Source organism: Neovison vison, chromosome 7 (assembly GCF_020171115.1).
Source record: "Neovison vison isolate M4711 chromosome 7, ASM_NN_V1, whole genome shotgun sequence".
Lineage (NCBI taxonomy): Eukaryota > Metazoa > Chordata > Mammalia > Carnivora > Mustelidae > Neogale > Neogale vison.
The window spans coordinates 60,669,528-60,681,822 of record NC_058097.1 but is presented as its reverse complement, the minus strand read 5'-3'; the positions used below and the strand labels follow the sequence as shown (position 1 = coordinate 60,681,822).

The following is a 12,295-nucleotide window of genomic DNA, read 5'->3' as shown; positions in this document are numbered from 1 at the left end:
AAAAGGTTGATATCCAGGATCTATAATGAACTCCTCAAACTCAACCCACACAAAACAGACAAACACATCAAAAAATGGGCAGAAGATATGAACAGACACTTCTCCAATCAAGACATACAAATGGCTATCAGACACATGAAAAAATGCTCATCATCATTAGCCCTCAGGGAGATTCAAATTAAAACGACATTGAGATATCACCTTACACCAGTTAGAATGGCCAAAATTAACAAAACAGGAAACAACATGTGTTGGAGAGGATGTGGAGAAAGGGGAACCCTCTTACACTGTTGGTGGGAATGCAAGTTGGTGCAGCCTCTTTGGAGAACAGTGTGGAGATTCCTCAGGAAATTAAAAATAGAGCTTCCCTACGACCCTGCAATTGCACTCCTGGGTATTTACCCCAAAGATACAGATGGAGTGAAAAGAAGGGCCATCTGTACCCCAATGTTTATAGCAGCAATGGGTTTTGTTTTTTTATCCATTCTGATACCCTGTGTCTTTTGATTGGGGCATTTAGCCCATTAACATTCAGGGTAACTATTGAGAGATATGAATTTAGTGCCATTGTATTTCCAGTAAGGTGCCTGTTACTGTATATTTTCTCTGTTCCTTTCTGATCTACCACTTGTAGGCTCTCTCTTTACTTAGAGGACCCCATTCAATATTTCCTGTAGAGTTGGTTTAGTGTTTGCAAATTCTTTCAGTTTTTGTTTGTCCTGGAAGCTTTTAATCTCTCCTTCTATTTTCAATGATAGCCTAGCCGGATATAGTATTCTTGGCTGCATGTTTTTCTCACTTAGTGCTCTGAAAATATCATGCCAGCTCTTTCTGGCCTGCCAGTCTCTGTGGATAAGTCAGCTGCCAATCTAATACTTTTACCATTGTATGTTACAGACTTCTTTTCCCGGGCTGCTTTCAGGATTTTCTCTTTGTCACTAAGGCTTGTAAATTTTACTATTAGGTGACGTGGTGTGGGCCTATTCTTATTGATTTTGAGGGGCGTTCTCTGAGCCTCCTGAATTTTGATGCTCGTTCCCTTTGCCATATTGGGAAAATTCTCCCCATTAATTCTCTCCAGTATACCTTCTGCTCCCCTCTCTCTTTCTTCTTCTTCTGGAATCCCAATTATTCTAATGTTGTTTCGTCTTATGGTGTCACTTATCTCTCGAATTCTCCCCTCATGGTCCGGTAGCTGTTTGTCCCTCTTTTGCTCAGCTTCTTTATTCTCTGTCATTTGGTCTTCTATATCGCTAATTCTTTCTTCTGCCTCATTTATCCTAGCAGTGAGAGCCTCCATTTTTTATTGCACCTCATTAATAGCTTTTTTAAATTTCAACTTGGTTAGATTTTAGTTCTTTTATTTCTCCAGAAAGGGCTTTTATATCTCTGGAGAGGGTTCCTCTAATATCTTCCAAGCCTTTTTCGAGCTGGGCTAGAACCTTGAGAATTGTCATTCTGAACTCTAGAGCTGACATATTACCATTGTCTCTATTGATTAGGTCCCTAGCCTTCAGTACTGCCTCTTGTTCTTTTTTTTGTGGTGAATTTTTCCGCCTTGTCATTTTGTCCAGCTAAGAGTATATGAAGGAGCAAATAATATACTAAAAGGGTGACAACAACCCCAGGAAAATATGCTTTAATCAAATCAGAAGTGATCCCAAATCGTGAGGGGGGGGGAAGAGGGATAAAGAGAGGTTCAAAAAGAAAGAAAGGAAGAAAAAGAATTAAAAAAAAGAAAATGAATAAAGAAAAGTATAAAAAAGAAAATATATATATATTAGATAAACTAGTTAAAAAACTTTAAAAAGGAAAGGGTAAAAGTTAATAGAGGGCACAGCTTGCATGGAGCACTGGGTGTGGTGAAAAAATAATGAATACTGTTTTTCTGAAAATAAATAAATTGGGGGAAAAAAAAATAAACTAGTCTTTGAAACTCCCAAAAAAAAAAAAAAAATTTTAGCAGAAGAAGAGAAAAAAAGTGAAAAAGAAAAAAATCCCTTTAACTGCAAGACTAAAAAAATCACAGGGAGAAAGCCATGACCCAGCGGGATCTGAGGCCATGCTGACCCCGGTTTAGCCTCTGGAGCTATGTCCCTCAGTGGAACAGAGTTTTAAAAGTCCCGATTTTGTGCTCCGTTGATCCTCTGCTTGCTGGGATCCAGCCCCTCCCCCCGGGGTCTATGTTCCCGCACTTTGGATTCACTTCTCCGCCAGTCCTACCTTTCGAAAGTGGTTGTTTTTCTGTTTCTAGAATTGTTGTTGTTCTCTTCGATCTGCCGATGGATTTGCAGGTGTTTGCAATCTTTACATAAGCTCTCTAGCTGATCTCCTGCTAGCTGAAGTAGTCTCACCTGCTACTTCTCCGCCATCTTGACTCCTCCCCCAAGCAATCTATACTTTTAATGCCATTCCGATCAAAATTTTACCAGTATTCTTCAAAGAGCTGGAGCAAATAATCCAAAAATTTGTATGGAATCAGAAAAGACCCCGGATCGCTAACGAAATGTTGAGAAACAAAAATAAAGCTGGGGCATCACGTTAACTGATTTCAAGCTTTATTCCAAAGCTGTGATCACCAAGACAGCATGGTACTGGCATAAAAACAGACACATAGACCAGTGGAACAGAGTGGAGAGCCCAGATATGAACCTCAACTCTATGGTCAATTAATTTTCAACAAAACAGGAAAAAATATACAGTGGAAAAAAGACAGTCTCTTCAATAAATGGTGCTAGGAAAACTGGACAGCTATAAGTAGAAGAATGAAACTCAACCATTCTCTTACACCGTACACAAAGATAAACTCAAAATGGATAAAAGACCTCAACGTGAGACAGGAATCCATCAAACTCCTAGAGGAGAACATAGGCAGTAATCTCTTTGATATCAGCCACAGGAACTTCTCTCAAGATATGTCTCCAAAGGCAAAGAAACAAAAGCGAAAATAAACTTCTGGGACTTCATCAAAATCAAAAGCTTCTGCACAGCAAAGGAAACAGTCAATAAAACAAAGAGGCAACCCATGGAATGGGAGAAGATATTTGCAAATGACAGTACAGACAAAAGGTTGATATCCAGGATGTATAATGAACTCCTCAAACTCAACACACATAAAACAGGCAAATATATCAAACAATGGGCAGAAGATATGAACAGAGACTTTCCAATGAAGACATACAAATGGCTATCAGACACATGAAAAAATGTTCATCATCACTAGCCATCAGGGAGATTCAAATTAAAACCACATTGAGATATCACTTTACACCAATTAGAATGGCCAAAATTAACAAAACAGGAAACAACGTGTGTTGGAGAGGATGTGGAGAAAGGGGAACCCTCTTACACTGTTGGTGGGAATGCAAGTTGGTGCAGCCTCTTTGGAGAACAGTGTGGAGATTCCTCAAGAAATTAAAAATAGAGCTTCCCTATGACCCTGCAATTGCACTCCTGGGTATTGACCCCAAAGATACAGATGGAGTGAAAAGAAGGGCCATCTGTACCCCAATGTTTATAGCAGCAATGGCCATGGTCGTCAAACTATGGGAAGAACCAGGATGCCCTTCAACGGACGAATGGATAAGGAAGATGTGGTCTATATACACTATGGAGTATTATGCCTCCATCAGAAAGGATGAATACCCAACTTTTGTAGCAACATGGACGGGACTGGAAGAGATTATGCTGAGTGAAATCAGTCAAGCAGAGAGAGTCAATTATCATATGGTTTCTCTTCTTTGTGGAGCATAACAAATATCATGGAGGACAATGGGTGTTCGAGAGGAGAAGGGAGTTGGGGTAAATTGGAAGGGGAGGTGAATCATGAGAGACTATGGACTCTGAAAAACAATCTGAGGGGTTTGAAGTGGCGGGGGGGTGGGAGGTTGGGGTACCAGGTGGTGGGTATTATAGAGGGCATTAATTGCATGGAGCACTGGGTGTGGTGAAAAAATAATGAATACTGTTTTTCTGAAAATAAATTAATTAATAAAAAAATAAAAAGATAAAGTTAGAAAAAAATTGGACATAGTAAGTAAGTAAGTAAATAAATAAATAAAATATCCTTTAATTTCCCAGTTTAAAAAAAAAAGAAAAAGTTAGAAAACATTGCCTTTTTCCAAGTACAGGAGAGTACCCAAGGATAAGTGGCTGGGAGCATGCCTGCTGGGGGGCTCTCCTCCTCCCTCACAAAGATGAAGCCCAAGGCTACACAAAGTCCCTGTCTCCTTGTGCTTGAGGATGTTGGCCCTGATGACGCTTTTATCTTTGTCTTTTCAAGCTCCCTTGGGTGAGTAAAGCATCCCTCATTCATGATTCCGTATAAGTGCATGTTCCAAATCTCTCTGCTTTTTTCTTCTGCTCAAAAGTCAGCTCCTGTCAACTTCCTTTGCTTTATCAGGAGATATGGAGACACAGATCCCAGGGATACATCCAGGCATACCAGCAGGCTGCTGCTCTATCTGTGTCTCTTTACAACACCTGAACACTGGCCCCTTGGACTGTTGTCTCACACATTCCTCACTGCTCTCTTTCCAGACACATGGTATCCACCATCCCCCTGTTCCCTGGGTATCTGCATGTTCTCATTTCAGCCTGTTGTCTGGCATCAGACAAAGCATCCTCAGTGTTATCTTCCAATTTCCTGTTCTGCCTTTCAGCTGCATCTTCTCACAGATGGGAGGATCAGTCACAGTAAGTTTTTGGTGTTTTTCTTTTACCTTCAGAGAACTGAATTAACTCACTTCCTGATTTCTGTCTTCTTTCCATAATATAACTTCATTATTGCTACAAATACTCAATGTGCTCCAATTTGTCAGTAGTTCACATTTTTAAAATTAATTTATTTTTTTTTCAGTGTAACAGTATTCATTGTTTTTGTACCACACACAGTGCTCCATCCAATCCGTGCCCTCTCTAATACCCACCACCTGGTTCCCACAACCTCCCATACCACGCCTGTTCAAAACCCTCAGATTGTTTTTCAGAGTCCATAGTCTTTCATGGTTCACCTCCCCTTCCAATTTCCCTCAACTCCCGTCTCCTCTCCATCTCCCCTTGTCATCCATGCTCTTCGTTATGCTCCACAAATAAGTGAAACCATATAGTAATTGACTCTCTCTTCTTGACTTATTTCACTCAGCATAATCTCTTCCAGTCCCGTCCATGTTGCTACAAAAGTTGGGTATTCATCCTTTCTGATGGAGGCATAGTACTCCATAGTGTATATGGACCACATCTTCCTTATCCATTCATCCATTGAAGGGCATCTTGGTTCTTTCCACAGTTTGGCGACTATGGCCATTGCTGCTATAAACATTGAGGTACAGATGGCCCTTCTTTTCACTCCATCTGTATCTTTGGGGTCAATACCCAGTAGTGAAATTGCAGGGTCATAGGGAAGCTCCCTTTTTAATTTCCTGAGGAATCTCCCCACTGTTCTCCATAGTGGCTGCACCAACTTGCATTCCCACAACCAGTGTAAGAGGGTTCCACTTTCTCCACATCCTCTCCAACACATGTTGTTTCCTGTCTTGCTAATATTGGCCATTCTTACTGATGTAATGTGGTATCTCAATGTGGTTTTAATTTGAATCTCCCTGATGGCTAGTGATGATGAACATGTTTTCATAGGTTTGATAGCCATTTATATGTCTTCATTGGAGAAGTGTCTGTCCATATCTTCTGCCCATTTTTTTTGTATGATTGTCTGTTTTGTGTGTGTTGAGTTTGAGAAGTTCGTTATAGATCCTGGATATCAACCTTTTTTCGGTACTGTCATTTGCAAATATCTTCTCCCATTCTGTAGGTTGCCTCTTTATTTTCTTGACTGTTTCCTTTGCTGTGCAGAAGCTTTTGATCTTGATGAATTCCCAAAAGTTCATCTTCGTTTTTGTTTCCTTTGCCTTTTGAGACATATCTTGAAAGAGTTTCAGTGGCTGGTATCGAAGAGGTTACTGCCTATATTCTCCCCTAGGGTTCTGATGGATTCCTGTCTCACATTGAGGTTTCTTATCCATTTCGAGTTTATCTTTGTGTATGGTGTAGTTCACATTTTTAACATAAAACGAGTTTCCTATATTCCTGCCATTTCATGTCCTGGACTATGATTGACAAGTCTGCACACAATGTTCTTGAGCCCTCCTTATCACATTGGGGTCCCTCTCTGATGTCCGTTCCTGTTGAACACTCACCTCCTACACCCCTGAGTTCCAGAGACAATTGCTTCCAGGGATTGCCTGAAGCTCAGGACTCTAAGGGGTGGGTGGTTACAGCCCCACTGACCTCTGGCATCCACTGTCACAACACAGCATCTGAGCAGGGATGTGTCTGGCATGGATGACTGCCATGGAAGCCACACCCCCACACATGGACAGCTGGCTGTGTGGGGTTTCACTGGACAAAACTCTTCCACACACACAGGGAACATGGCTCAGTGCTGATGTCTGGACTGAGTTATTGGGCATAGACATGCCAGGACCCACCCCACACATGGTAGAAGGGTCACACTGCTTCCACAGTCAGTGAGACACTGGATGCCCTTCCTGCCTATGATAATGTGGATGCCTGTTCTGGTCACACAGAGGCAAGAATCAAATTTGATGACCCCTCAACTTTATCCCAGACACTGGCAGTCACTCAGCTTTCACTTCTTTTTCTGTTGTGGTCCGTGTCAATTTCAGAAAATTTTGTTTCTCACTTTCTGCAAATACCTGTTTCTACTAATTTCAGAAACATTGTAATTAGCATTTCTCAGTGTTAAGAACACATGGGGTCTCTCAAGGATGTGGAGAACCAACTGCAAGCTGACAGGGTCTTTGCAGTCTCAGGAGTCTTGCCAAGGGCTAGCTCTCACAATCCCTGCAGTTCATTCACTACTTTATTGGGATCACATTAGCTCTCACAGTCATGCTGACACAGACCTTGAGCTCGTCTGTAAATATGCTTTAGAAAAGTCTCTTGCTTTGAAGCAAGGCGGTCACCTGGCACTTGTGGTCCTCCAACCTCAAACTCCCTAATAAACATTCTTGTTATTGAAGTATAAAATAAAGTCTCTTAGGCATTTTGGGGCTCTACTGGGTCATCAGCCTGTGGAGAACTGATCACAGCTTTCTCTCTCTTGTTTTTCTTAATTCCCACCGTTTTCTCTCAGTCTTCCCTGGGACTTCTCACTATGATCAATGATCTAACCTGACTGTGGGGTCTGACACATGGACCTCTTTGGTCTTAACCACACCCCTCTTAATCAGGTCAGGAATCTAACAAAATTCATCCCATGCACAATCTAGGTCCCACTGACCTCACAACCACTCTGAGGAGTAGAGTGAGGATAGCATGCTATAGACCAGGCCACTGTACTCACAGTCACTTGGGCAGTGGACACAGGAGTAATAATGACATGAGAATCAGCTTTGTCTCTCATATCAGAGCACTCACCCAAGTATTGTTCCCTATAGCTTATAGGCAATACCCCAGGATGAGGAGGATGTCTCTGTCCCTGGAACAAGGGGCAACAAAGAGTCAGGAGGGACTCAAAGAGGCATTTTCCCATGAATGGGGTGTGGACCATGTCACAGGAAATCATAGAAGTCTTTGGAGGCTGTGACAGAAAGAGAGCCCACACTCCAGGGCCAAGAGACGGTCTGTGTTCCCTTCCCTTTTTGCATCTATTTCTCCTCTGGGCTCATTGCCACCGATATCTCAACTTGAGCCATTCGGAGACATCACATGAGTGTCTGAGCTGACATGAGCTCCCCAGCACAGCAGGAACCCATGTCCTCTGCAGCAGCTCTGGTTCTACGGACCCGTCCATGGTGAGGACCAGGATTGTGGGGATAAAGGAGACCCATGGGGGAGGCTCTGGGAGGGAAGGATCTGCACTGGTCTCCTCACTTGATTGGGCATCACAGGGAGCCCCAGGGTCCCCCCGCTGCACTGTCATGGACACCGGAGCCAGGCTAGGCCCCTGGGCAGGGGTTGTTCACCTTCCTATTGTCATATCCTGCATACGTGACAACCCCATGATAGGACAACTACCTCTGAGAGCCATACCTTGTATGTCTGCATGTCCTGTGGGCACCGTGGTCTCACCCTCTGGCACCGTGGTCTCACCCTCTGCACAGCCAGAGTGAGAGAGACGAGACACCATGACCCCCACCTTCATGGCCTTGCTCTGTCTCAGTGAGATCTGAGGAGGGAAAGGGAGCCCTATTTGGGAGGAAGCCACCCCAGAGTCAAGCCCTGGTCTGTCAGAGACCCCAGGCTCAGGAGGCTCGTGGGGAGAAGGGGTTCTGCTAGGATTTGGGGCAAACCTCTCACACGGACTGTCTTCCAGGGCTGAGTGAAGACCCCAGGATGCAAGCACAGGCAGGTGAGTCTGTCCCCAAAGGTCCCAGTCCCACCTTCTCACTAGGGACAGGGGTCACCCAGCAGGCTGCTGGGCATGTAGAACAACAGTTCTGGGATGACCCAGGGGCACTTCTGGGGGTTTGGCGTTGAGCTGGTACCAGGGGATGGGGAAGGTCTGTGTCCCAGCCTCTGTTTCCTTCCAGGGACCCTCCCCAAACCCATCATCTAGGCTGAGCCCAGCTCTGTGATGCCCTGGGGGACACCTGTGACCATCTGGTGTCAGGGGAGCTTGGAGGCCCAGGAGTACCACCTGCATAAAGAGGGGGACTCATGGAATTGGGAAAAGCGGAAGCCACTGGAGTCCGGGTACAAGGCCAACTTCTCCATCACATACATGACAGATGTATATGCAGGAAGATACTGCTGTGACTATGAATGCCCCAATGACTGGTCAGAATACAGTGACCCCCTGGAATTGGTGGTGACAGGTGTGAGCCCACTCAGGGTCCCAGCCCCAGACTCTGCCCTCAGGAAGGGGGTGGGCTCTCAGGTGTCTCCCTCTTACAGACCAGCCTGGGGATACCTTGGGGGTCTGAGCCTGAGTTAACACCACCCCATCCTCCTCTCCTAGGATCCCAGGGCCAACCCAGCCTCTCAGCCCTGCCCAGCCATGTTGTGATCTCAGGAGGGAACGTGACCCTCCAGTGTGTCTCACGGATGGGATTCCACAGATTCATCCTGATGAAGGAAGGAGAGCGCCAGCCCTCCTGGACCCTGGGCTCCCAACCAGCCCCCCGTGGGGGTACCCAGGCCCTGTTCCCTGTTGGACCTGTGACCCCTAGCCTCAGGTGGATGATCAGATGCTATGGCTATTACAGCAATACCCCCCAGGTGTGGTCGGACCCCAGTGACCCCCTGGAGCTGCTGGTCTCAGGTGAGAAAGTCTGACTGTTGCCCCATCTGTGTTTTGAGGCACCTGAGAGTTAACAGGGACACTGCTCCCAGGGCCCAGAGCCCCCATCTGGGGCACAGCCTGTCTCTGCATCTTCTTCTGGAGCTGGTGGTCCTTCCAGATTGCCCTTATTACCTGAATTCTCCTGGCCATTGTCCTCCCTCCCCTCCCCCTACAATGTCACTGTCATTGTTGCGAAAGGACCCATGCCACAAAGACAGGGTGGGAGAGGGGACCATGGGGACTCACAGGTCAGAGTCACAGAGGGTGATGGACAGTGAGACCCAGGAGTCAGTATAGGAGAAGGGAAGTTTGGGGAAAAGCAGGCCCTGCCATCCACTGCTGGTCTCTCCCAGGTGTGTCAGGGAAGCCCACCCTGCTGACCCAGCATGGCTCTCTAATGACGCCTGGACAGAGCGTGACCCTCCAGTGAGGCTCTGATGTTGGCTACGACAGATTCGCTCTGTCCAAAGAGGGGGCACCTGACCCTCCCTGGCAGCTTGGCAAGCAGCCCCAGGCTGGCTCGTCTGGGGCAGACATCCCCCTGGGCCCTGTGAAACCCTCCCATGGGGGCCGGTACACGTGCTACGGTGGACACACCCTCTCCTCCGAGTGGTCAGCCCCCAGTGACCCCCTGGACATCCTGCTCACAGGTGAGGGCTCACAGCATTAGTCAGGACCCAGACGCTGCACAGGTCCTGCCAGGGGAGCCCAGGTGGTGGTGGCTGGGATTGGGGTGGGGGGTTCCGGGGGGAGGGAGAGACAGAGAGGGACAGGGCATGGGATGGCACAGATTCGGAGGACACAGACAGACTCAGTTCAGAACAAGGGCTGGACAGCCCCTCACATGCCCTTCCTCTCCCTAGGACAGCTGCCCTACACACCCTCCCTCTCGGTGCAGCCGCGACGCATGGTGGCCCCAGGAGAGAATGTGACCCTGCTGTGTCTGTCATGGAGCTCTGTGGACACTTTCCTTCTGACTAAGGAGGGAGTAGCCGATCCCCCGCTGCGTCTTAGATCACAGTACCAAGCTGGGCAGCACCAGGCTGAATTCCCCATGAGTCCTGTGACCTCAGCCCACGGGGGGTCCTACAGGTGCTACGGCTCCGCCAGCACCTCACCCTACCTGTTGTCACAGCCCAGTGACCCCCTGGAGCTCCTGGTCTCAGGTGAGAGTCGCTGAGTCTGTCCCTCTGTGTCCCAACATTGTCTTCAGGGCCCTGTGTCCATGAGGGCTCTGGTCTAGGATGGGAGTGAGGGGCTCCAAGGGAATGTCAGCAGAGGGGTCTACCCCTCACAGTGCAGGAGGGAAACAGGGTCTTCCCACCCTTGCCCAACCCTCGCCCACAGCACCAGAATTGTCCCGGTGGAGGAGGGCCTTTGGGTCCACAGCGCACATGAGGAGGAAGAGTGTGTGCAGCAATAAGGAGTCAGGGGAAGCTCCTGCCTCCCTCTCCACCCCACACTTCTGTCTTTTCCCCAGGACCCTCTATGGGTCCCAGCCCCACAACCACAGGGCCAGGCTCAGCTGACTGTGAGTCACAGGGGCTGCTGTCCAGTGGCTTTTCTTCTAGGCTTTCAGAGATGCCAGGGAGACCTCGGGACTCCAGGGGCTCTGAGGCTGGTGGAGGGGGCTGGGGTGGTCATGGCAGAGGGAGGTGGAGGGGCCCAGTAGGGGAGGAGAAGTCAAGTGCAGTGGGGAGTCCTGCAGGCCTTGCACCTCACCCTTGCTGACCCCAGGAGGCTCTGAGGGGGAATGATGTTCTCTGTCAGCCTTAGTGGGTGGGTCCATGGGGAGCGGAGGCTGAGCTGCCCCTTCAGGTCAAGGGCCTCCGGAGGTGCTGGCTGGCACATGCCCCTCCCCTGTGTGGACCTCAGTTTCCCCTAATGTAAAGGAGAGAGTCGTGGACAGAGTAGATTTCCCATCAGACCATGCTCTGATCCTGGGAGAGAAGGGCTCATGGTGAAGACCCCCAGGTAGTGATCTATGGGTCCTTTCGCAACAATGACAGTGACATTGTAGGGGGAGGGGAGGGAGGACAATGGCCGGGGGGGAATTAAGGTAATAAGGAGGGAGGATAAGGCCAGGGGCATTCAGTTAATAATTACTGAATCAATAATAATTCAGTAAATAAGGTCCCTGGAAGGACCGTCAGCTCCAGAAGAGGATGCAGAGAAGGCTGTGCCCCAGATGGGGGGCCAGAACTCCGAGCTGGTGTCTGCACAGGAGACAGCATGAAGAGACCACAGGAAACCCACAGTTGGGCTCCAGTCCCAGCCCTGCCACCTCCATGCTGGGCGACCTGAGACACATGAATGACCTCTCTTTGTCTCAGTTTTCTGTCTGTGGGGTGGGCAGAGGGCAGCAGTCATCTGCTGGGTGATCATTGCCTGGGTCAGAGCTGAGTGCACAGAGCCCAGCATGTTCCTGGCACACAGTAGGTGCTCAGTTAAATGGTATCACTGGCTCATTTATCGTGTAGCTCCTGCCCAAGGTCCCCAATGGTACCTGTACATCCTCATCGTGGCCGCGATGGCCTTCATCCTGCTGCTCGGCCTCCTCGTCTGCCTCTGGGTTCAACACTGGCATCAGAGCAAAGGCAGGAAGTCGGGTGAGAAGGGAAGTGCATGATGGGCTCCAGGGGTGGTGGCTGCCCCATGGGCCAAAAAAGGATGGGCTCAGGGCAGCGGCCAGAGGGAAACCAGAGTGGTTTGAAAGGCCAGCATAGGAGGACACTTGTGCAGAATCTCAACCCAGATAACTTAAAAAGAAACCCTGAGGTCAGTCCCTACGTGCCAATTGAGGGTTTTCCCCTCTTTTGATCTGAAGATATGGTGAATCACCCAGACAGTATGTGTGAAGGGTGCCTTTCCCTGGAATCAAAAGTGGGGGGGTTGTACCCTCCCAGCTGAGAGGAACACAGATTCCCAATGTCCTACAGGGGCTGCAGACCCAGAGCCCAAGGACAGAGGCCTGCATGTCAGGTAAGTCCT

At 48.1% G+C, this 12,295-nt stretch overlaps 1 protein-coding gene across 1 annotated transcript in view; it reads left to right on the top strand.

Annotated features, from left to right (window-relative positions):
* The first annotated feature begins 8,355 nt into the window (after nt 1–8,355).
* LOC122913415 overlaps nt 8,356–12,295 on the top strand; it is a 45,678-nt gene continuing 41,738 nt past the window's right edge. Inside the window, 8 exon segments of the mRNA XM_044260159.1 lie at nt 8,356–8,371; nt 8,553–8,837; nt 8,981–9,283; nt 9,658–9,954; nt 10,168–10,470; nt 10,785–10,835; nt 11,797–11,913; nt 12,244–12,286. Coding sequence (XP_044116094.1) covers nt 8,356–8,371; nt 8,553–8,837; nt 8,981–9,283; nt 9,658–9,954; nt 10,168–10,470; nt 10,785–10,835; nt 11,797–11,913; nt 12,244–12,286 — 1,415 coding nt within the window.